Source organism: Ruditapes philippinarum, unplaced genomic scaffold (genome assembly GCF_026571515.1).
Source record: "Ruditapes philippinarum isolate M1 unplaced genomic scaffold, ASM2657151v2 ctg12404_1_1_1_1, whole genome shotgun sequence".
Classification (NCBI taxonomy): domain Eukaryota; kingdom Metazoa; phylum Mollusca; class Bivalvia; order Venerida; family Veneridae; genus Ruditapes; species Ruditapes philippinarum.
Genome location: NW_026854414.1, coordinates 1 through 27,510, shown reverse-complemented (window position 1 = coordinate 27,510; position 27,510 = coordinate 1). Strand labels below are relative to the sequence as shown.

The 27,510-nt window shown below is 32.4% G+C and overlaps 2 protein-coding genes across 2 annotated transcripts; both read right to left on the bottom strand.

Moving 5' to 3' along the window:
• Positions 1-3,186: 3,186 nt before the first annotated feature.
• LOC132740062 (palmitoyltransferase ZDHHC16-like) lies at positions 3,187-13,276 on the bottom strand. The gene is made up of 8 exons (XM_060727917.1): positions 12,904-13,276; positions 11,167-11,364; positions 10,695-10,806; positions 10,138-10,271; positions 8,986-9,051; positions 7,852-8,085; positions 6,848-7,059; positions 3,187-3,714 (listed from the first exon to the last, which is right to left on the bottom strand). The coding sequence occupies exons 1-8, from the start codon at positions 13,138-13,140 to the stop codon at positions 3,600-3,602; spliced, it is 1,308 nt and encodes a 435-aa protein (XP_060583900.1). The 5' UTR covers positions 13,141-13,276; the 3' UTR covers positions 3,187-3,599.
• Positions 13,277-22,505: 9,229 nt separating this feature from the next.
• Positions 22,506-26,464, bottom strand: LOC132740061 (uncharacterized protein K02A2.6-like; the record flags this gene model as incomplete). Its single annotated transcript, XM_060727916.1, has 2 exons — positions 22,506-23,708; positions 26,342-26,464. Coding segments are annotated over 2 exons (1,326 nt in total), but the record flags the coding sequence as incomplete, so codon positions are not given.
• Positions 26,465-27,510: the final 1,046 nt, after the last annotated feature.

Below are 27,510 nucleotides of genomic sequence, written 5' to 3'. Positions count from 1 at the left end.
TTTTTATGTTAGTAAACTGTATTGACAAACATAGTAATAGATTAGTGAAACAGAATGTTTTTCTTTTTTTTCTATGTTTTAGCTCCAACTAACTATGAAATATCTTTGCATTTCAAAAATCAGAATTATATATATATTTGAAGCTTTATTATAAAGATAACCTGTTCCAGTTTTAAGAAAAAACCTTATTGAGTTGTGAAATTGATAACTTAAAACAGTTACCTGCCTGATAACAAGCTTACAAAGTAACCTTAACATGCTTAAGGAACATTTTTCATGAATAAGAATAAGCCTGTTCACTGCTGTCAGCTGTAGCCTTACTAGATTGATATAGACCCATTTGTCTTAACACAAATTTCACCCTTTTTTTAGGAAAGGTTTTGTCCATCAAGCATTTGTCAGTCTCAACATGTATCATTCTTTTGCTAACTGTGTTACTGTTTTCCCTCTTGCATGACCGGGGGGGGGGGGGGGGGGATTTAGCTAACAAAAGTTACTTTACAGACTAAGGTTTTATTTAGCACCTGTGTAGAACCAGTTTCAGACAGCAAGTAATTATGAATACATCAAGGATTAAACAGTTAAATGTTACAATTAAACTTTGCCTGATTTAAGTATAAAGTAACTGCTTTCAGTTATATCCTATTCATAGGGGACAGAACGATTAAATAGGTAACTATAATCTTTTCTTCAAGTAAAAGTAGATTCTTGCCCTTGTTTTGAGTACATTTCTGATAACTAAAATAAGTTATAAAAATGTACTGGTCCTATTGGATAGTTCAAGGGAAATAAATCTTACATTATTAAAAAAATAACTGATTTAGGTTACAATTTTGGTAACTTATTTCAGTTACACCCCTGACTGTTCAGTACATGAAAACTTCAATATTATTACAGATGTTTCTCTTGCCTTTTTATATTTTATTTATATATAATATATATATGTTAGGATTTTAAGAAATTTATGTTCTGCAATATTTAAAATTGATAGATATTTCTGTGTGTTTTCAGAAAATGTAAAGCATCCAAAGCTTCGAAAGTGCACAATAGTATCGGATTCCATGGCCAAAATGTTTCTGGTATTTAGGACACACATAAAACAGCCTTCCCTGGAATTAACTTCCAACTAAATTAATTTCTAGGAAAAAAAGACAGAGAAACTGAAAGAATTCAAAGAAAAGCACCACAGACCAAAAGGAACGAGGATAATTTACACGTCCCAGCTGTCAAAGAAGTTTTTTAGAGACAAATCCAACCACACATAAAGAACATAGACTTCCTACTACAGATAGTTAATGCAAATTATTCACTGGCACTTGAACACCAATTTTAAGAGCACTAGATGTCCTGAAGATCAAAGTTGTTCAAGATGAAGTAACTACATTAATTATGGATGCCTTCAAATTCTATGTCTGACTTTCAAGTCAACAAAAACATAACAAAAAGAAAGAATTAGGAGTGACAGTCAACCACATTTTAAATCTATTTGTGGATAATCAGGAGTCAGCAATTAAACTCTTTGGGGATTACCTACAAGAGACTAGTGTCAAGAAGCTTGAAATCTCAAAAGTAAAACTTGTCAATATCACCTCCGAAACAAGCAAACCGTTTTATTTAAGAAGGGGAGCATCAGACCAGCATACAGACAGACCCAACAATTATCAGAGAGCTCCTCACCATCACAACTACCAATACAAACCACAGATTTGTGAAAAATTACAATGTTTTTTTTCAATGGTATATTCTAATTTACAGAGAAAAATGTTTGATTTTCTCTAGCATGAACTTAACTAGTCTTTACACACGTATAGTCTATCCTAGTTAATCAAAGTGTTTACTTAATCAAACCTACAGATAAAATGGTATAGATTTAGGCACCATCTAAAATCATTTATAGACATATCATAGCTAATATGCTGTATGTTATTGAAGTATGTCGGACAAAGAATGACCACAAAAACACAATTTTTATGTGTTTTAAGCTCAATAGAGCTTTAACAACAAACATTTTGTTCAAAACAAATAAATAAATAATAAATAAAGTTATAAGATAAAAACTATCATATCAAAAACATGTAGATAACCAGTGTTCCCACTCATGTATCAGTTAAGTAAATTTTTTTTTTTACAGTAAAATTACAAATTTCATGCTGTAAAATAAGCTATAACACATTTTCTAAGTTTGAAAGAACTTTGTTTTCTTACAATATATACAATAATAATATTTGTTGAAATTTAGACACATTATTAACAGATTATTAAGAATAACTTTGTAAAGTAGAAAACATTGTTGCAAAATTTATCGAACACCAGAACACACTACTTAAACTTGTTGCTAAAAGTATAATTTTTGTACCAAAAAGTAGCTGTAATTTCATATATGTAAATATTTTCCTTTTAAAAAATAAATTATATAGTTTGATAAAGAAGTGAAATCTAAAATAAAACATCTTAATAAAACTCCACAAAAAAATATACATTTCAAAATTAAAACAAAGCTTGAAGAGAAGGTGGGAAGAAATAATGTTTCAATTTAATATCAAATTTAAAAAAAAAAAGAGTAAGGAAATGGGCATGGTAATCTATTTGTGATGTTTAATTATTTTTCTTTCATTTCGTTGTCCAATTTCAACCTTTTCACCCATATTTTTCCAATTTCTCAACATATATTTTTGCCAAAGCTTCAAATTTAGGCAATATTCAAAATATTGAAGAGACTTATTGTTACAAACTATTACTAAACCTGAAATTAATTACATATATTAATTTATGATTATTTTTATTTGCTTGAGGTTACTTTTATCAGTTTGTTTTTTGATCTAGCAAAAATTTGTCTCATTCTATAGAAACTTATAATGTTTCAATGGGGATAAATTATTTTCTGACAAAAAATGATTTTAGACCCTTTTTAAAGAAAAAATAGGGGGACTCAAGTTTTTTTTTTGTTTTTTAAAAAACCACCCTTTGGTTGTTGCTTACAGTTTGGCAAAAAAACCTAAAACCAAAAAGGGAAAAGTGATGGAAACACTTTTTTACAAAAATTTTTCTTTTTAAACAATGTTCATCCCCCAAAATTTTTAAATAAGGTGGAAAACAAAACCCCCAAATTTAAATAAGGTGGGACAAGTTGGTTTTCTCTAAAATTTCCTGCCCTTTTTTTTGTTTCCCATGTAAATTTGGGGTTAATACTAACGCAATAATGAAAATATCTACATGCAATAATCTTACACATTCTGCCTGCCATCTTCTTCACTTTGACTTGTTGCTGTGGCAAAGTCTGTTAAGTTTTTTTTGTAATAAAAGTAATGTTCATAATCTCATGTTGTTTCATGAATTTCTTTAAAATTACACTTGCAACATTCATGTTTCACTTGATATCATAAATAAAATTCAGTCGGTAATAAATTCTGTTTTCCACAACCTCTTCTTACACTTCCTTCCTCTTCGTGGAATCTTTCTCAGCATATCACAGTTTAACAGTTCATATCAACCTTGCCTTACATATAATCTGTTAATCGAAGACCCGTATCATTGATGAACTTATTAAGAATCCAGCCTGGCAAGTATTTGTTATTTATGTCAGACTATTTTTCTCTTTGTCACAAAAGTTCAAGGCCTTTGGTGTTACTATATTTATAAGAAGCTCTAGCCCATGAGAGACCATCTCCTTCTGGTAAATGTGTGGATGGTAGTAAAACATTTCTACAAAATGACCTGAAAAATATAAAACTTTTCCTTTATTTTGTAAAAAGACGGGGTTTAAAAAAATGTTTTAATCTTTTTTTTTTAATTATTCATAAAGTTTTTTCTAAAATTTGGGTTAAAAATTTCCAAATTTAAAATTTCTGTTTAGAAAATTTTGGGTAATTATTCTTTGGTATTCCCATCCCTTTCCCAATTAATGTTTAAAAGCCAAATTCATTAAAGGGTCAAATTAAAAATTTTAAAGTCGTTTTTTCCCAAATAAAATTTTCCCAAATTTAAAAAATCCAAAAAAAGACCCTGCCAGTTTTTCTTAAAACCCTTTGTCATAAGGGGTTTTTTATTCCCTGAAATTTAATAAAAAAATCCCATTAAAAATTTACTTACATTTATTCATACAACAAAAAAAGATGTTTCTATTTTTTCTCTAATTTAGAAGCTGCTTAATGCTAATGTACATGTATGTCTCATTCATATATTTTTTTACTATCAAGCTAATTTCATTAGTCAAAAGGGCAAGTGGTCACATTAAACAAATAAGCCAAAGTGACAAATTATAGAATATACAATTTGCTTAAATAGGATACCACTAAAGGTGTACAAAATTCAGGTAATCATTAATTATGCAAAATTATGATGCGTGAAATATGAGAAGGTGTTTCTTATAGTCAATAAAAATATTTCAGACAATGATGAATTTTGTACAATTTTAGGTATACAGTAATCTTCACTCATAGCGAACACGGTTATAGCGAACTTCCGGTTATAAGGAACAGTTTATTTTGGCCCGAATTTAGCCCTTCTTTATTTAATATAAAGATATACGGTTATAGCGAACACGGTTATAAGGAATTATCGCTTAAAAGGAACTCATTTCTTAGTCCCAATTTAATTAAAAGTATAGAAAATTACACTTTTATAACGAACTCCAAAATATTGGTTATCCTTAAATATATACCGCATTTTCAACTTTCGTTTTCATTGACACGGATTAAAACTCGGCTGAATGTACCGTTTATTGTGGTAATATTATTTGTCTAGAGGTTATCTTTGATTATGGAGTGGTCTAATTGGCAGAATTTACCTTGTTAATACAGAATGCAACTCAGTATACATTAAAACATGATAGTTCATATTTAAACTGATATAAACATTATAAAATACAGTCCAATTTTGTTAAGAAATAAAATATGTCATAGCAAGTCAGTTGTGAAGACAATTATTACAATAGTTTTATATACAAACATCCGACTTTCACTAAATGGTAAGAAGAATACATAAAAAAAAAAATTAAAAATATGAGAGTTTGTTAAAATATCATTTAAAATTTGACTGGAGGCAAACCAATAATTTTAAGTTTAAATTTTATAATTCTAAGTCTATATTGTGTTAACATTGCTATTATACAGAGTGTTATTTCGAAGTTTTAATATATTGCAGCAGGTTTTTGCTAATGTACGTATCATTTCTGGGTGGGTAAACAACAAGAGCTGTCACAGGAGACAGCGAAGCTCGACTAATAAAATACTGGACGCAGTAAGGAGGACAAAATATGAAAGAAAAATCAATTATGTATAATAATTATGTATTAAGTTATAGTAAAAAAATAACATTTGTTAACATAAATTTCAAGATCAAGGGGAATAATTCTTGAAATAGTCATGCTAGAGTTATGGACCTTGTCACACAACATTTGTGTAATGATAAGAAATATATATTTGAAGTTTGAAGTAGACACCTTAAAAAGTAAAGAAGTTATTATATTTCTTAAAGAAAATCCTAAGTTCAAAGAGAGAAAAATCTGTAAATATTGCTTCAAGAGTTATGAACATTGTCACATAAAATGTAATTGATGATAAGGAATAAGTATTTGAAGTTTGAGGTAGATACCTTTAAAAATAAAAAAGTTATAATAAAAAATAACATTTTTCTAGTAAAAAAATCTAAGTTTATGGGGAGATAATTCTTGCAATATTGGTGCTAGAGTTATGAACCTTGTAACATAAGATGTGGATGATGATAACGTAAATATATTTGAAGTATGAAGTTGATCCCTTTCGAAATAAATAAGTAACAGTAAAAAATAATATTTTTTATGGAATATTCTAAGTTAAAAGGGAGATAAATCTGAAAATATTGGTGCTAGAGTTATGAACCTTGTCACATAGGATGGGGATGATGATAACGTAAATATATTTGAAGTATGAGGTTGATCCCTTAAGAAATAAAGAAGAAACAGTAAGAAATAGCATTTTTTGAGGAAAATTCTAAGTTCAAGGGGAGATAAATCTGAAAATATTGGTGCTAGAGTTATGAACCTTGTCACATAAGATGGGGATGATGATAAGGTACATATATTTGAAGTATGAGGTTGATCCCTTAAGAAATAAAGAAGTAACAGTAAAAAATAGTATTTTTTAAGGAAAATTCTAAGTTCAAGGGGAGATAAATCTAAAAATATTGGTGCTAGAGTTATGAACCTTGTCACATAAGATGTGGTTGATGATAAGGAACATATATTTGAAGTTTGAAGTTGATACCTTAAGAAATGACAAAGTTATAGTGAAAAATATTTTACTGCACCAAAACTTTAATCTAAAATCTGGACGCGGACGCCGACGCCGGGGCGAGTAGGACAGCTCTCCATATACTTCGTATAGTCGAGCTAAAAATAGAAACTTATCAATATCATTAAGTAATTCAAAATTTTTATTTAATATAACTGCCTTTTCTAAAAGTAAATTCCTATCAACAGAGTAAGTTGGACATTTCAATAACACATGGATTTCGTTTTCCACCAAGTCTTTGCAAAATGGACACACTCTTTCAGATTCAGGTAATCTTTCATAACGCCCAGTTTCTAGTCGAAGTGGTGCTACGCCACATCTAAATTTTGCTAACGCAGATCTATGTGCATATGGTAATTGTAATTTACAATATGTTTCAACTTCATAATTAGTTTTTAAAAGTTTGTATGTCCTTAATTTATTACGACCTGTGCCGTTAGCACTTGACACTCGATCAATATCTGTTCTCCATTGCAAAATATGAGCATCAACAATAGCATTTGTCATATCAGACATGAGATATTTACGATGGAAAGGTGGTTGAATATAGGATGCTAAATTATAAAAAAGAAACTAACTTATTCTTTACCAAGAATGGCCAATTTTTACACCTATTACTACTTTTAGACAAAGCCCAATCAAATATTCTCTTATTGGTTCTACGAATATCATAATTACAACATCGGTACCAGTGATTACATATAGCTTTCCACTGGTCAACAGTTATTGGATTCCAACCCATATCTCCTTGTACAGCTATGGGTTGGAATCCAATAACTGTTGGTATGGACTTCAACATTTATTAAAATGAATTTGAATAGCAGTACGTACTAGTTTTCTTTTTAGGATATTTTAGCATGACTTATTGTCACCAAGATAAAACGGTCATTCCTTTTATTCTATTATTTCTTTTTCTTAATAGTTTTGCTCGAGTAAAATAATTGTGATCATTTATAATCGGTTTTAACATAATCACGTTATGCTTGCAAACATAAACCTTTGAACACTACAAAGTACTCTTGATTGAAATGAAAAGAAATCTATATCATTCATTAGTAAAAGTCACACTTAAAATATAATAGACGATAGTCAATATAAAAGTATGGAAAATCAAATATCATGTTTATTCTTATTCATGGAAAGAAAACGAAAAGCACTGAGTTAAGAAACAAAATATGATATTTTACGAGAAATTGAGAAAGGAAGTAAAACTTAAACTGAAATAGCAAAGGATTTTCAAATTCCAAAAAGTACGCTCTCTGGTATTGTGTCTAAAATGGAAATAAATGACTATTTTTTCTAAATCAAATGACTCTTCAAAATGGCGGACGATGGTTAACAATCAGTTCATTATATGTAAATCTGTTTGCTATAAAAACTCCTGATACAAGGAACTAATTCGCTATATGCTTACAAGAAACTCCGGATATAAGGAACAGATTTTGAATGTCCCGATGGGTTCGTTATAAGCGGAGTTTACTGTAGCAGTAAATAAGCAACACCAATCTTTTTTAATACAGAAAGCTCACAATAAATACTAGATATCAGCTCATGAAAAAATATGTATGAAAAAAAAACTTACTAAATTCTTTTTCTTATATTTCCTCCTTTGACTATTGTTTATATGAACCTCAATACTAGTCTCCCCAGCGGAGATCAGCTTAGCATGCCACAACATTAGAAGGCCGAGAGCCAGAGTTACACCGGAACACAAAATAAACTGATATAATACTGCAATATGATAATAGTACTCCTTAAAATTCTCCCTATCAGGTGGATTATCATTGAGCAACATTGTCTTTGGCTCTGTACTTTTCTGAAATACAAATACATGTACATGGTGAAAAAAAGATAGCAATGGACAAAATAGAAATTAAAGCTGTCTAAACTTGATTTTTATCCCAAATCCTTGATACGTAATCTTTATTGACATCACTTAGTAAATTCATTTCATTTGTTCATTGTATAGTAAGGTACATGTATGAATATGTTATAAAGCTAAATAATGCTGTGAATGTTATACGGGTAGGAGGTTTATACCAGATTCCCACATTTCACTCACATTTCACAATTATTGTAATAGATGTAGATAAGTTAGATTAGTTTAAAGTTCAACTTAAATATTTTTTGTTAGGTTTTATGTCGCACCAACACAGTAAAGGTCATATGATGACTTTCCATCTTTACTGGTGGAGGAAAAGTTAAGGTGACTGTGCACCTAGGTAGAAGCAACAACATTATGTTAGCTATCTAGATAGCCTTCTCATATGAAATAATCCAAAGTCCCTGGTTTGACTTGAACCCACAGCAGCAAGGGACAAGTGGTTTGAAGTCAACATCAACATTAATAACTCAGCCATAAATGCTCCAACCATTTAAATATCACTAGTAAGGTTGAACACTTAGAAAGATATCTCCCTAAAATCAACTAGTAATCATTTAGTAAACAGTAATTAACATGTCATCTGCAAATAATGGGCGTTTTCCCATTTATTGGTTATCAGCAATTTACTGGTAATCAGCAAGTTATAAATTAACAAGTTATTGGTTATCAACAAGCGATTGGTAATAAGCAAATTACTTGTAATCAGCAAGTTATTGGTTCAACAAGTAATGGGTATTTTCCATGGCAATTGCTAAATAACAAGTTATTTTCCATGGTAATTGCTAAATAACAAGTTAAACAACAAATTACAACAACAAATGTTTAACTTACTTTTGGATTGTAAAAGGCATCATGGATGGCATTCAGTGGGTATAATAATGGTGGGAATGGTGTCGGCTGAAATACATCAATGAAAAATTTCTTGGTTATGAATCTAAATCATGAAATCTAAGATTGTCTCCAAGATTTTTGTTGATTATGTTTGTTTCAATGCTGATTTATCATTATACTTTACCTTTTTTTTACTTGTATTCATTATATGAAATAAAATATAATATAAACAGTCTGCATGAAAAACTTTTCATGGTTATAGACATTCGGATTTGTCCATCAAAATATCATATAGCCCGAACCAAATTAGCTAGCCCGAAAATTCTAACAAAAATTGTTGCCCTAGTTTTTTAAATTTACTTAAATCTGGAGAAAAAAATGCAAAGTGATATCACTTTATTAACATTTATTTCTGATCTTCTTAGATAGCGTTGTAGCTTACTCAGAAAAATTCAATATGCATATCCCTCTTGATCATTATAAATACTATGGGTGTAAATGCTTTATATAAATTGTTTTGGAAAATTCACTCAGTCATTGAGTATGTATTTTTTCGAATCTTAAAACATTGCTAGACTGTCGGACTACACTCCCTACAATTTATGCTAGCCCGAACGGAATTTTAATAGACTGGGGCTCGGACTTTGTCTATTTTTTGCAGACTGTATAAATTATATCGTTGTTTTTTTTTTCTTCACATTTATTCAACCTGTTCTGTCATAAGACAAGATATATGACACTGAAAAGACACTAAATTTTATAACAATACATGCAAAATACTATTTAAAGGCACAAATTTATGCCTTAGAATTTTTTTTTTAAAATCTTTAGAAATGTCAAACATGTGTTTACTTGGTGTTTGAAATAATAATATTACATGTTTAAAAACTGTTGAAAGTAGTGCTGAACATGCAGTTATGTGTCATAAAGGTAGCAAATTGTAAACAAATAAGTAATATTTTTTATTTTCATACAAAATACTAATTTACTACAGTACAATAAAACAAATTGCCGACAGAGATATAATTGCAAAAGATGTATATGGCAAATTAGTATAACTTTGAAAACTGTAACAAGATATCAAAAATGATGAGTTTTTGAAAAATTAAATTGTTAAGATTTCTGAGGCATAATGGGCCTTTTACAACTTACCTTATCACCATAGAAATGTTGCCTGAACAATTCATGTCCCGTCCAGCTTACATATATAGTACCTAGCCACATGTACACACAGAAAAGAAAGAAATAGCGGTGGTTGTGGTGGCCTACACAGTTATTTAACCAAGCTATAACACTAGTCAAGGAAATACAAAATATATTATAATATTTACCTTAATTTTCTCTTTGAACTTATAATTTACTACTGACTCACATTATGTCTTTTGTCTGTTTAGAGCATTTTCTCCAGCTTGTGATCACAAGCACTATGAGATCTGTACTAGAGTTCTAGAGGAGCTTTTTGAATTTAACGAAGTATTTTAACATTGTTTTTATATGTAGAAGCCAAACATTATATACTATCTCATAACTTTACAAGTAACATTTGCATAACAATGCATTATAATGTGTTACTTAAATACCAAAAGTTTTTAAAAGCAAAGAAAATATCAGATGTTTAAAAAAAAAAAAAAATATTCCTACACATTTCAGCTGAAGTCAAAGAAAACAGCCAGTATATCCCCATCATAACTTAATATACCAAAGGATACGACAATGATGGTCCATCTTAAGTACACATTTACCACATATTGTACAATGGTGGGTTCTTGGTGGTTTAGGAGAAATACACTTCTTACAGATTGACACAACTTCCGGAACATTCTGCAGAAATCAAACATGTACATGTTTATAGGTTGCTTAATATTATTCCAGGAAACTTGCACTTGTAAATAAATTGTTATGACAGTACCTTCATCTTAAGTTGCTTGTTTGTTTTCTGGTTTTAACACATATTTTGATCTTATCTCTAGCAGTCAAGCAGATAGCTTCCTCACATGAAAGAATCCATAGTCCCAGAGTGTCAGGATTCGAACCAACAGCATTGAGGGGCAAGTCAACGAACTTAACCACTCGACCACAGACGCCCCCAACACATATTTGAAGTAGCTCTCAATAACTACACATTAAAAGAAGTATATTTTTTTAATTGTAAAAAACCATTCTAAATATAGAAACATTTACCTGAGCTGGAGGTGTCCCGGGTTGTGTAAACACTGCCATCACGTAATGGAAAATGATATTTGCTAAAAGTAAATGTCCAAATATCAAATGGAAAATGGTCCAGCCAATATGATACAGCTCATACACATGTGGTAGTAGACAAACATAGAATATAGTCACCACTGATGTTGTCATTAATGTTACCAAAGTAACGAAAATCTGAAGAATGAAAAAGAAGGAACAATATATTACAATGTTCATATGAAAGAAAACAAAGCAAAAAGCTTTGCAAAACTAATGTAAAGCTTGGGAAAATGAATTTTTTTTTACAGATTTCATATTGTAAAAAATTGTAACCTTAGTACAATAGCATAAAGTTCTTATTTTTAATACAGTTTATTTTTGCAAAACTTGCATTTCTCAAATAAAAAAGTTCTCATTTTACGCTAATTAAGAATAAAAATGTTTGATAATTCTTAAGCAGTTGAAATTTTGCAGAAAAAAAAGTGTTTTTTTCCTAGAATAGAGCCCAGTGTCAACATCTAATTTAGCACTAATGACCGTTAATCCTGAGATCCATCAATTACCCAAAAACTGGGGGGAAATTTCTGCATCAGATAGAAGATTTGCCAAGTTCATGGACTTTGTTTTGGTACGCAAGTGTGTAAATTATGAGGCCATTGGAACAGGTAGAACTTCAGATATGTTTAGGTTAACTTCCTATAGAATACTGTACATGTATGCCCAGAAGGTCATAAACAAGAGCTGTCCGTAAGACAGCGCGCTCGACTTTTTTATTGCTTGCCAATAAAAAAAGTTTTTGCAGTAAAAGGCAATACAAGAATCTCTGTATTTTTAAAGTGAACAATGGCCATGAGCATTAAGATATTTAGTGAAGAATTATTTTACTGAATTGTGTGATACCCTTGAACACTGCAGCAAAGTTTGAAATGTTTAAGTCAAAAGAGGGCTGGTAAGAAAGAAAAAAAAACTTTTTTAGTGCTTGCCTATAATACAAAACATTGACAGTTAAGGGCCATAATTCAAATAAAATCTTTGACAGAATTACCTTCTCCTGGACATGTTTGGGAATCATGATTGTAAACAAGTATTCCAACTTTCAAATTAATATCTCAAACAGTTCAGTCAAAAAGTGGACTGGTACTAAAAACTTAACCAAGATTCTAAGTCGATAAAAGGCCTTAATTTTTAAAACAAATCCTTGACAGAGTTACCTTCTCTTGCGTACAGATGGGGGTAATGATGTGAAATAGCATTAAAAGTTTCAAAGCAATATCTCAAAGGGTTAAGGCAATAAGTGGATTTTACCCATATTCAATGTATTTTCTAAGTCAAAAAGGGGCATAATTCTGTCAAAAACCTTGACAGAGTTATGTCCTCTTGTCTGTTGATGAAGGTCGTGATGGTAAACAAGTATGGTCAGTTTCAAAGCAATACCTCCAATGGTTTGAAATAAAGTGAGGTGGTACAAAAAACTTAACCAAGCTCAATACACTTTCTAAGTCAAAAAAGGGCCATAATTCTGTCAAAAACCTTGACAGAGTTATGTACTCTTGTCTGTAGATGGAGGTTATGATGGTGAACAAGTATGGTAAGTTTCAAAGCCATACTTGTAATACTTCTGAAATAAAGTGGGGTGGTACGAAAAACTTAACCAAGGTGTGAAGCCGACGCCGACGCCGGGGCGAGTAGGATAGCTCCCCTTTTCATAGAAAAGTCGAGCTAAAAACTACTTACTGGTCCTAAATATTTTGCAAATTTGTCCACAAACCAAAACATTGGTTCCATCAGTGTTTCAAATGCAATCAAAAATGTTGTGAAATAATTGTAGCAGAGCGTCATGTGGAGAATGCTCCACCATTCCACGTAACCACGAACACGGCGCCGCAATCGCCATGGCAACCATTTCAGCATTGACCGCATGAGACACAATCTGTTGACATATAAGGCTACTGGTTGTATATGATGGTACATTCACCTGAAATATACCATAAATTCATGTAAATAGCTACATGAAAGGAATAATGCTTTGGACAAATAAACAACAATGTTTTGCCTACAAGAGAAAAATAAAATCATGTACATGAAAACTGGGCAAATTGCCTGATGTTAACTAATTGTTTACGACCTAAAACATGTTAAACTAGAACTGCCACTATCTTGGCGTGAATACCCCCGCATACCACTTTGTCAGAATCAACAGTGGCCATTTAGAGCTCAAGGACAACCTCCCTGCCAAATCTGAGGTTACTAAGCCAGTGCATTGCTAAGTTATGTATTCTACAAGCTTCAAATGTGAAAATGTCAAAATCAATACATTGCGGACATGACATTCTTTAGCAATTGAGAAGAAAAGCTTTTTTTGTCAAGGTCCCTGTGACCTTGACCTTTGACCCAGTGACCTCAAAGTCAATAGGGGTCACCTTATAGTCATGATCAACATCCATGCCAAATATGAAGACTGTGGGTCAAAGGAATCTTAAGTAAATGGGTGGACAAACTTTTTGAAGTCAAAGTCCCTACGACCTTGACCTTTGATCCAGTGACCTCAAAATCACAAGGGGTCATCTACTTATCATGATCAACATCCATGCCAAATATGAAGACTGTGGGTCAAAGGAATCTAAAGTTATTGGGCAGACAAACTTTTTGAAGTCAAAGTCCCTGTGACCTTGACCTTTGACCTGGTGACCTCAAAATCAATAGGGGTCATCTACTAATCATGACTAACCTCCATGCCAAACATGAAGACTGTGGGTCAAAGGAATCTTAAGTTATAGGGCGGACAAGCTTTTTGAAGTCAAGGCCCCTGTGACCTTGACCTTTGACCTGGTGACCTCAAATTCAATAGGGGTCATCTACTAATCATGACTAACCTCCATGCCAAATATGAAGACTGTGGGTCAAAGGAATCTTAAGTTATTTGGCGGACAAGCTTTTTGAAGTCAAGGCCCCTGTGACCTTTGACCTGGTGACCTCAAAGTCAATAGGGGTCATCTACTAATCATGACTAACCTCAATGCCAAATATGAAGACTATGGGTCAAAGGAATCTTAAGTTATTGGGCGGACAAGCTTTTTGAAGTCAAGGCCCCTGTGACCTTGACCTTTGACCTGATGACCTCAAAATTAATAGGGGTCATCTACTTATCATGACTAACCTCCATGCCAAATATGAAGACTATGGGTCAAAGGAATCTTAAGTTATTGGGGGGACAAGCTTTTTGAAGTCAAGGCCCTTGTGACCTTGACCTTTGACCTGATGACCTCAAAATCAATAGGGGTCATCTACTAATCATGACTAACCTCCATGCCAAATATGACGACTGTAGGTCAAAGGAATCTTAAGTTATTGGGCGGACAAGCTTTTTGAAGTCAAGGCCCCTGTGACCTTGACCTTTGACCTGGTGACCTCAAAATCAATAGGGGTCATCTACTAATCATGACTAACCTCCATGCCAAATATGACGACTGTAGGTCAAAGGAATCTTAAGTTATTGGGCGGACAAGCTTTTTGAAGTCAAGGCCCCTGTGACCTTGACCTTTAACCTGGTGACCTCAAAATCAATAGGGGTCATCTACTAATCATGACTAACCTCCATGCCAAATATGAAGACTGTAGGTCAAAGGAATCTTAAGTTATTGGGCAGACAAGCTTTTTGAAGTCAAGGCCCCTGTGACCTTGACCTTTGACCTAGTGACCTCAAAATCAATAGGGGTCATCTACTAATCATGACTAACCTCCATGCCAAATATGAAGACTAAGGGTCAAAGATATCTTAAGTTATTGGGTGGACAAGAAAAAACCGACGGACGGCCGGACAGCCGGACGGACAAGCTGATTCCAGTATACCCCCCTTACAACTTTGTTGTGCGGGGGTACAATTAATTTAAAAAAAAAAAACACAATAGTTGTAGCTAAAGTTTTGAATTCCATTTTATTACAATGCACCTATTTTAGTAAAGCAAAAACTATTTCAACTAAGGGTTTTCATTCAGATATCAAGTGCAAATGAATAATGAAAATACAAATATAATAGAACAAAACAACATTTTTCATATACATTTGTATTTATGCAATTCAGGGCCCATTATGTGTAAGACAGTTAAATCCTGTATACAGCAAAATTCAGTCAATAATTTATTCTAAAATTCACAAACAATGACTCAGTATCCATGCTGGGTGTCTGAAACAAAAGTGAATGCTTATGATCATGAAGATGTGTGAGAAGTTTCTAGCAAATATGTTAAGTAAACTAGAAATGTGTCATCATGCCACGGATGCCCCAGCATGCAGCCAAAATTTCAGATGGTGCATTAATTATTTTTTTCATTTTAAGTTCAAAGCCCTTAAAACTTTTCAATGTTAACACAAACCATTTTCATACAATGTTCAAGGCACTGAAATTATTCAGTCTTAACCTTTTAAAAATAGCATATTGCATTTTTGTAGCCAAAATAATGGCTAAAAGTATGAGTGCTGAAACTGAAAGTTCAAAATTTTTCCAACATTCAGGAAAGATAAGTTTGTCTAAAATCATTGAACCACGACCAAATTCAAACTTAAACTGCTTATTCCTAAGATGTATCTATATTATTTTCAAAGTGAAATTAGGGACATAACTCTGCCAAAAAATCATCAAACCATGACCAAATTCCAACTTGACCTGCCCATTCCTTTGACATATCTATATGTCAAATTTAAGTTGAACAAGCAAATTCGTTGAATTTATATCCCCCGCAGAGTACTGGTTATTATTAACACAACAACTGAAGACATAAGGCTTTATTTATATATTAATCATGGCATAAACTGTAATATTCTTTGAACGCATTGTACCTTCAAACAAGAAGAATTTTTAAGTTTTCACTATATACATATAAGGAAAATCTATGACCCCCTGGAGTGGGGCCAATTTTGACCACAGGGCTAAAATTTGAACAATTTTGGTAGAGGACCTATAGGTTATATCATATACCAAATATCAAAGCTCTAGGCCTTGTACTTTCAGACAAGATTTTTTAATTTTGCATTTTTGAAACTCCTTTTCTGGCCCTGTGACCTACTTATGCAACAGACCGGAACCATTTGATCAACTTTGGCAGGGGACTACCCTAGGATCATTCCTGTAAAGTTTGGTTGCAGTCATTTGTTTCTGAGGAGATGTTGTTTAAAGAAATTGCTGACGATGCACGACGACGGACGGTGGGGGATCACAATAGCTCACCTAAATGTAAAAACATCTTAATCTCCAGACTTCATTGCTATTTTCAAGGCATCAAGAAGGGATCTCACAATTTTCAAATATTTTTAAATGTTATTGTAACAAATCATTTTAATTCTTCTTTAATAAAAACTAGAAATGTGTCCAGCGCCACTGTTCTGTCAATCTTATGACTGTAGGTCAAATATTTTTTGAAAACTAAAAATCTTTTTACTAAGTAAAGGGCAAGAACTTTACAAATACTGAATAAATCCCCAAGCAAACCCCAAATTGAAAATTGCAAATTTATACTACTGTAATTCAAGGGCAATAACTCTAACAAAACTGAAAAAAATCCACATGCAAAGTCCCAGGTTCATAGCTTCACAGTGAGGTGAATCATTATTCCTGTAATTTAGTGATATTGATCATTATTCCTGTAAAGTTGGTCGATTCTAACTCAAGCACTCAAGGATCAAATAACAACATAATGAAACAGTTTTTACTAAGTCAAGGGAAATAACTCTACAAATACTGGATAAATCCACAAGCGAAACCCCAGGAACAAACTAAATATGCTGAGCAACTTTCCAATAAGGTTTAATGACTCTATGTCAAATCCTTTTCGAGTTACATGCGACACATGTTGAAAATTGCAAACATTTTCTAAGTCTAGGGCAATAACTCTAAAAATACTAAATAAATCCAGACGAAAATACCCAGGTGCACAACTACACATGCTGATCAACATTCCTGTAAAGTATCATGACTCTAGGTCAAATACTTTTTGAGTTACATGCGACACATTAAGTTGAAAATTGCAAAATTTTACTAAGTCAAGGGCAATAACTCTAAAAATACTAAAAATATCCAGACAAAAATACCCAGGTGCATAACTACATATGCTGATCAACATTCCTGTAAAGTTTCATGACTCTAGGTCAAATACATTTTGAGTTACATGCGACACAAGTTAAAAATTGCAAAATTTTACTAAGTCAAGGGCAATAACTCTAAAAATACTAAAAATATCCAGACGAAAATACCCAGGTGCACAACTTTCCCATGATCAACATTCCCATAAAGCTTCGTTGAATTCCAGCCATTAGTTGCAGAGAACTACTCTGGAAACCAAATTCGGACGGACGGATGGACGGACGGACGGAAGGACAGACGGACAACGCCAAAACTATATCCCCCTCCAGATTCCATCGGCGGGGGATAATATGTAACACTGTTGGGTAGATAATGAACATAAACTGTAAATTTCATATTATTTTCAAAGTGAAAGAGGTATAACTCTGCCAAAAATCATTGAACCATGACCAAATTCGAACTTGGCTTGGGCATTCCAAAAACATATCCATATGTCAAATTTGAGTTAAATGTGGTGAACCATTGGGGAGATAATAAACGGAAACTGAAAATTTGATATTACTTTCAAAGTGAAAGGGGCATAACTCTGCCAAAAATCATTGAACCATGACTAAATTTGAACTTGACCTGCACATTCCTTTGACGCATCCATATGTCAAGTTTGAGTTGAATGTGTTGTACCTATGGGGAGATAATGAACGAAAACTGAAAATTTCATATCGTTTTCAAAGTAAAAGGGGCATAACTCTGCCAAAAATCATCGAACCATGACCAAATTCAAACTTGACCTGTATTTTTTTCATGACATATCCATATGTCAAGTTTGAGTTGAATGTGTTGTACCTTTGGGGAGATAATGAACGGAAACTGAAAATTTCTTATTATTTTCAAAGTAAAAGGGGCATAACTCTGCCAAAAATCATCAAACCATGACCAAATTCGAACTTGACCTGTATTTTCTCATGACATATCCATATGTCAAGTTTGAGTTGAATGTGTTGTACCGTTGGGGAGATAATAAACGGAAACTGAAAATTTCATATTATTTTCAAAGTAAAAGGGGCATAACTCTGCCAAAAATCATTGAACCATGACCAAATTCGAACTTGACCTGTATTTTCTCATGACATATCCATATGTCAAATTTGAGTTGAATGTGTGCAACCGTTCTTAAGATAATGAACGGAAACTGATGATGACGGAATGACAGAATGACGGAAGGATGGAAGGACGGAAGGATGGAAGGACGGAAGGACGGAATGACGGAACAGGGTAACACTATATGCCCCGGCCATTACATGGCGGGGGCATAATGATAAGATGTGAAGTTCAACAATAAACTGGTCTAGGATTTCTTCATATTTATGGATTGTCCATAAATTTATGTATAGTCTGGAAATTAAAAGATTTTTCAATCCTTAAATTTACAGATATTCAATGTAAAATTTGCTGTTTTTAAGTTTGATTTAATTTAAATCCACAGTTTTTGACAAGTTGTTTTATTAAAAAAATTTTTTTCACTGTTATATTATTATAGACTTTCGGGCTTTAAAACATTAACTAGTGGTTAATTGGGGATCTGTAAATAGTAAATTGTAATAGAAAAATATATTGTGCATTGATTCCATGCAAAAATCCGACGATATTACCACCCGGTGAAAAATTTTAACACAGATAACCGGCGTACCCATAATTTTCGTACCTGAATGTTGCATACCTTGTCTATAATAATATAACAGTGAAAAAAAAAAAATTTAAATTTTTTTTTTTTTTAATATATTCAGGCCTCGACATTAGCGGTGGTCCGTTGGTCCGAGACCACTTGGTTTTGGCAAGGACCACCTAATTTTAAAACCCACTGGTCCGTCGGACCACTAGAATTTTCTGGTTGATACAAGGCTTATTTGGGAGAATGGCGATTTGGTCAAAAACATGTTATATACTTTTGTTTAAAATCATTAATCTATGTCCGATGTACATGTATATGGTTCATTAATCTCTGATTAGTTACAGAAGTTCTTAAGTCATCAATAACTTTCATTTTAAGTCGCTAAAATTTTGTTTATGCAAGTTAAAAGAGTTAAGAATTTGTGATATAAATTTAGGTACAAAATTCATTCAAATGGTGCTAGTAATTATGCATTGTCTGATTACCACGGCGGAACCATTAACATTTTATGTTATGTTACATATTAATCAACCGGGAGTATCCGATGATGGTAATTATATGATATTGGATAAACTTAAATTTCAGATATTTGAATAACGGCAGCAAACGAAAGGAACTGGAAAAAATACATCCAGTAATTCTATGCTATTTATCTTTATTTTAACTGTTTAACGATAAGAGATCTGTTTCTTCTAGAGTTAAAATTATTTTAAAAGGTTAAAAATACCTAATGTCAAAAATGAATATCAAATAGCAAGCAACAGGGAGGTAAAATTATGTATTATAAATATGTGAGAAAATATAAATATCTGAGAAAAATAAGATAAGTTATAGTAAATAATAACGTTGTCATTATTTTAATAATTTAGATATTTCCTTGTTTTCAAAGACAAGAATAAGATAATTTATTAGTTCCATTAAAAATGTTAATCTATAAAAGATGCTATGTTATTTATAATCATGATTATAAGACATACCACGTATCAGCAATGGATATTTGAATAACAGTAAGAAAATAACAGACACAAATGGCTTCACTATATATTCCCTAACTTGAGTTGAGGGAGAAATCACATTAATATAAAAGTTAACATAAATAAGAGCTCTGCTGTGTATTTTTGACTCAGATAAAAACAAATAAACAAATAACTCTACGATAAAATACCTACTGACTTGCTCTCCCTTTTCTGATTAGATGAAAATTATATATCTAAAAATATCTGCTCTCTTTAAAGGTTAATAATACATCTTTGTCATAAAGTTTAAACATTTTTTTGTACATTTGCAGTAAAATGATATAATAATGATAACTGACCACCTGACTTCTGGAAGGACCACCTAACTTTCAAATCTAGTGGTCCGGCATACCACCTGCTAAAAAAGTTAGTGTCGAGGCCTGATATTGATATTTTATTGTAAAAATAACAAGGTCAAACACATTTTAGGTCAAATCAATGCCACTAGCACCTGTGTAAAATACATGATATACATAACATATAAAAAACAACTATCTAAATAGCTCCACCTCGTGGGTGTGTACTAAGTGTCAGTCATCACATCCTCCCTTGATTTGAATAGTTTCTCACGGTATAAATTCATAAACTAATAATATCTACTTCTAATATGAACACCTAGAAAACTAATTGCTTATTAGATAAATATAACACTATAATCCAACTTCTAATGTCAGCACACCCTTTGTTTGATAACACAATTATTATCCAAAGTATGGTTTTACATGACTTGCATTCCTGTACTTGTACTTATCACCTTCACAGATGTGCCCTTTTTACTTACAACCCTACAGATATCATTTGCCCAATTAGTTAACATTTTACCTTTATTTTTCTCATGTCTGAGAATAAGGACTCTCTGCCTTATCTTGAATTTACTGTACCCTTTGGCCATATGTTTGTTTGCCCAATATTGAATTCTTTGTTTCTGTATCCTGTCCTTATTTCTCAATTTTGCGTTTACTCTTATTTTTTCTAACTGGGGAATTTTTGTTTTAATATCTCTGTTAAACATCAAAAATGCTGGTGCAAAATTTGTAGTGCAATGTGGTGTTGCTCTGAAATGTAGCAAAAATGTGTTTAATGCATCTCTCCAATTTTTGTTTTCTGAGATTGCAGTATGAACACACTTTTTTAGAGACCTATTAAAATTCTCTACTAAACCATTTGACCTAGGAAAGTATGGTGTTGACCTACAATGTTTGATGCCATGTTCATGACAAAATGCCTTAAATTCCTCACTGCAAAAATTTGGTGCATTATCCGTTCTAATTTGACTTGGATATCCAAACATTGCAAACCATTTACTTAACTGATTTATGATTGACTTACTTGTGGTTGACTTTAGAATTGCCACTAAAGGATACCTGGTGTAATAATCTATCAGAACCAATAGGTTCTCATTATTTATTGGACCCATAAAATCTATGCTTAGTTCTTTCCAGGGGGAAGATGGAAGTTTTGTCATTACCACAGGAGGTTCTTGCGGGGTTTGAGACACCATCTGACATGCATGACAAGATTTTATCATATTTTCTACTTGTTTGTCTGGGAACCAAACTTTTTCTCTAATTAGCCTTTTTGTTTTCTGTATTCCCATGTGAGATGAGTGGGGGGATTGAAGTACACGGGATTGTAAATGCTCTGGAATGCAGAGTTTATTACTCTTAAAGATAAGAGAATCTTTGACCGAAAGATTATGTCTGACCTGGTAATACGGTTTTAATTGCTGTGATTTTTTCCATTTATTTTTCTCGAGACAAGTGCATACTTGTTTCAAGACTGGGTCACTTTGTGAACATTCTTGAAGTTCATCTAAGGTTACAGCTATTGGGACAGAACAATTTGTAACAAGATGCACATAATTTTCTGTTTGGCTACAGATTGAATCATCTGTTTCCCTAATTGGTTTTCTGGACAAAACATCTGCCCGATTCAGATAACCTGGTAGAAATTGTACTTGAAAAGAAAATGGCTGTACTTTTAAAACCAAGTTTAATATTCTTGGGGTTGATTCATGCCTTCGAGTGAAAATTTTCTCAAGGGATCTACAGTCAGACAAGACTGTGAAATAATTTCCCCATAGATAAACATGAAATCTGAGTATCATATACACAACTGCCAAGGTTTCTCGCTCAGCTTGACTGTAACGCCTTTCTACATCAGACAAGATACGACTTGCATAAGCTATTGGTTTAAATGTACCATCTTTTTGTTTTTGCTCAAGGACTCCACCTACCCCAACAGGAGATCCATCCACAATGAGCCTTGTTTCTGCTTCAGGATTATAATAGGACATGACCCTAGCACTTATGAGACATTGTTTGAGTTTTTCGAAGCTTTCATGCTGGTCATTTCCCCAGACCCAGGGTTCTTTCTTTCGTGTTAATTTTCGCAAGGGCTCAGACAGAGTGGCATAATTTGGGATGAATTTTGAACAGAATGAAACCAGACCTAAGAATGATTTGACTTCTGTGATATTGGTCGAAGGTTCGGCATCTCGGACTGCCATGACTTTTGCGTCATCAATTTTGATGCCATCTTTGGACAGAATATGACCCATGAACTTAAGTTCAGTTTAACAAAACTCACATTTGTCACGGTTCAGAGTCAGATTCTTTTCACACAACCTTTGTAAGACATGGACAAGGGCTTTATTATGTTTTTCAACAGAGTCTGCATAAATAATTATGTCATCAGCAATATTTTGACAATTTGGAATATCTTGAAGCAATTGCTGAATGATTCTCTGGTGTGTTTCTGGGGCCATATTAATACCAAAATTTAGTACTTTGTACTGGTATAAACCCTTGTGACATACAAAAGTGGTAATATATCTTGATTTTTCATCTAGTTCTATCTGATGAAAAGATTGTTTTAGATCTAATTTTGAAAATATTACAGATCCATTCATCTGCATCAAAACCTCCTCTATGTTTGGCATAGGAAATCTTTCCCTCAATATAGCTTTATTTGCCATTCTCATGTCAACGCAAAGTCTTACATCATTATTTTGTTTTGGGATGGGAACTAAATTGGACACCCAGGGAGTCGGACCCTCTACCTTTTCAATAATATCAAGTTTTTCTAACTCGTCTATCTTTTTCTCAACTAATTTTTTCATTTTAAATGGAATTCTTCTGACATTTTGTGCTACTGGCTGAACAGATTCATCAATGTAAAGTTTCAATTTAAAATCTTTAATTCTTCCCAATCCTTGAAATCTATCATCATATTCAGACAAAATAGATTCTGTTGTTTGCTTTTGACCTAATTTAATTTGTGCTGGTTCAAGAGAATGAATTTTCCCAGGCGGCAATGGGCCAATATGAAGTAAACCCAACTTTAAAGCAGTTTCATGGCCTAAAAGTGGTTTGCCTGTACCTTTGAGAATTTGAAACTCGACACTGTGTGTTTCATTATTTACCCTTATGTTGAGATATGCCATACCAATAAGTTTGATTGGTGTTTTGATACCATAAGGATATACCTTAGAACTTGTGGGAAGTAGGCGAGTGTGTTTATGTTTAAGTTTACCAAACAAATGCTCATCAATTATATTGACAGATGACCCACTATCAATTAAAACATCAACTTTTTTATTTTCAAGGACAATTTGGAGAGTGGCAGCATTCTTACCAGAAATGGCGTATATTTCCTCACTGCTATATCCATCAAAATTATCTGTTTCTAAGAAATTTACACTTTTACTTTTACACAGTTTTGCAAAATGGTTTGGTTTTCCACACTTGAAACATGTTACACCTACAGACTTTTTACACTGTTTACCATAATGTCAGATATCCCCACACCTGTAACACTTTGCTGTGCTAATGTCATATTTCTTCCTTTGTTGATGATGGTTTTGTTGGTGCTGTTGAGGTCTTGACTCGAAAATCGAGGCTGTGCTTGCCTTCTTGATCTAGAGCGCATTTTGTTTACTTCTACTTCGTCGACTAAATCATCTTTTGTTTGACATTAACTTCGCATGGGTGTCAGATAATTCAAAGGTTCTAGCTACTTCCTGGAGTCTTTCTAATGTTAAGTTTTTTGTTGTTAACAATTTTTTTCTCAAATCATCAGATGCACAAGATTCTAAAACATGATCCCGAATTTGGTAGTCTTGGTCAATAAACTCACAGGTCCCTGCCAATTTCGACAAACGAACAACATAGTTATCTATTGTTTCACCACATATTTGTTTTGATTGATGAAACACATGCCTTTCGTATTGAATATTCTTTTTGGGTTTGAAATAATTGGATAGACTGTCAGCTGCATCCTTATATGTAGTTCCAGGGCTGCCTAGGCTATCAAAGACATCTTGTATTTGTGACCCACCGAGAATCTTTAGTAACTCCAGCTGCTTGAATATATATTTCAAATCGTTTTTCATATTGTTTCCAAGCTTTTGATAAATTTGTTTGCTCCCCAACTACTATAAATGGTCCTGGTGTTGTTAGTTCAAATTTGGCTGCCATCAGTTTATTTCATGAAGACACTGTTTTAAATGTTTTCTTTGCTTATGTATTTAAATTGTTTCACTCAGATTTTTGTCTTAAATTAATCTGCTTAATTCCACATTTATTGTTTTGGCTTACATTATTTTTATTGTTCAACTTGTTTTTGTTTTTTTCACACTTAAATTGTTTTTAATTCCATTTGTTTGAAGGAATTAAAATTGATTTATTCCAATTGTTTCAAGATCAGAATATTTGTTTTAATCCTCATTTGTTTTATTTTTGTTTTTAAACTTTATCTCCATTACTTGTCGCCAATGTAACATTCTGTTTATTTGAGGATTAATAAAATCAACACCATAGCTTATAATACAGCTTTTTTGTTTTACATTCATACATACACTGTAACTCTCTATAAAATACATGATATACATAACATATAAAAAACAACTATCTAAATGGCTCCACCTCGTGGGTGTGTACTAAGTGTCAGTCATCACACACTTGTTTGCTGATAGATATTTCATTTCATGAAGGGAGATATTTCATTTCATGAAGGGGAAGGGCTAGGGAATTGGGGAGTCTCATTTGGAAGCTTAATACAAACGTAAAATATTGATCAAAGTTGCTTGCTTTTATTTATCTGGACAATTGTTTTCACAACATCCCGGGAAATGAACCGTTGCTCGTAGACTCGAATCTGGTGTTTCCGGCCTTCTCTTAACGCATAGTCCAATACTCGTGCCTGTAGAAATTAATATTCATATTTGGTCCTCCCATTCATATTCGCAAATATGAGTTCATATTTGGTATTTAGACAAACCGTCCCCAGAAAGTACCGAAAAACGGCGTTTAGCTAGGTTTTTGAATTCGTGAATACATTAGATACTACTGCTACAATATTTCTAACTTAATGTCTATAAATTAAAGATAAATATAGGCGTTTAGCTAGGTTTTCGAATTCGTGAATACATTAGATACAACTGCTACAATATTTCTAACTTAATGTCTATAAATTAAAGATAAATATAGGCGTTTAGCTAGGTTCTCGAATTCGTGAATCCATTAGAGACAACTGCTTCAATATTTCTTACTTAAATTGTCTTAATGCATGGGTGCAAGATGAAAATTTGGAAAAGCCTGAAAACCTTTATTCATGATCATTTTCCTACATAATCTAATAGTATCTATAAAACATGACAAAATTTGTCACAAAAAACCTGAGCTTCAGGCATAATTATGCTAGTCCTTCATTGAAAGACATCGCATTTTTTTTTTTTACAGTTTGACGTTTATCGGAAAATGCAAAGTCTTTCCAAAACTGGCTAATTTCCCATAGCACAAATGGGGAGGACGGACAAAACCCCACCACTCAAAATTTTATAGAGTGGACAAAACCCCACCACTAAATTTTAAAGAGTGGACAAAACCCCACCACTAAATTTTACAGAGTGGACAAAACCCCACCACTTCAGTTTTATAGAGTGGACAAAATCCCACACTTACAAATTATTTGGCAAGATTTGATGAATTAAAATATATAATAATAATATACACATTTTTTTCTTCACAATTTTACTAACAATGCATGTACATCTTGCATGTGCAATATGCAAAAAAGGTGTTACAAACTGTACACAAAAAACATCCAAATCCCTTAAGAACAAAACATGATAATTATAGCATATAGTATTTATTTCAATAGCGATTCCACAAATGGACATGCTTCTAGAGTCAATTTAAATTTACCGTTAAATCACAACTTAAATGTTATTTATCACAAAAAGCAACTGATAGCATAAAAAACAAAAGTATATTTTCTCCAAAACTGTATGAATATGCAAAAATTACTCACAATAAATAGTTTATTTATCCGTATTTTTAACTCATTCAGCCCTGTACACTGTCTACCACTTAAACCCTACTGATAACTGATAAGCCAACTCCTAGGTACCTTATTGATTTTATCTAACCTGTCTCCCCGAGGGATGTTGCACAGTTTTATTGACAGGTCATAAATAATAGGGGGTGCATTATGTAATTTGCCTCTGGCAATCTCATTTTTAATCCAATCAAGCTGAAATGACACATAAATGTTGGCAATAAAATTACCTAATCAGTGGTGTAACTTCCATCACTATGGCAACATGCTGGACTGATTTATTATCAATAAAGTAAAGAAGATTTTCAACATAAAATCAGTTTATCTGCAATAAAAGAACTTTATTTATTGTACAATTTTCTATTAAAACATTCTTCTCCATAATATAATAATTTAAATAACATATTGAGAAATTTACTGCTAATTTACAAATTAGAAATGAATACTTTGGAAGCATTATGCAAATAAATAAGTATAGTAATGACTAATGAGGAAATATAAGTATTATGTTATGGAGCACATAAAAACAGAAAAGAAATGTAACAGTAATGGTGCAGAGGTGTATATACATCAGAAATACATATTTATTAAAAACAAAACTTTTATTTTCCTGTTGTTATTTTTAAGGAAAATTTCAAAGAAAACAATAAATAATTTATCTTTACTAGAGTGTCTTAAAGTAAGAATGTATTAGCCAGAAAAAAAATCGATATATGAAATATGAATGAAAATTGTTATATGTGTGGATTAATTTTAGATAATTTCAAAATTGTATATTATAATTATAAAAATTATATATAATAATATAAAAATAATTAAAAAATATATATATAAATTGTAACGTATTTACATTTTTGTATTTCTTACATTAGAACAGATACTCTTATTTTCTGGAGATTTCAATTATGTTACTTTTCTGGATAAAAGGAATGAAAAAAGGTCATCAACTAAATATTTTTGTAAACAAAATCCAAATTACTGTCTACAAAGTAGCTCAATCAGAAACACAGGAAAGAACAGTTCAAAGAAATCAAACTCATTTGAGTCCGAATCAAGATCTGTAGTAGGTCCTGTATTTGGGCCTGTGAATGGTCTCTTAGGCAAGTCTGACCGATCGTTTGCCTTCCACTGAGAATATTCCACATTTTTGTCCGCACTTTCATTTTCACTTTGACTGTAACTATCCAATACTATCTCACTTTCACTATCGAGACTAATGTCACTCTCTGAATTTGCGCCAT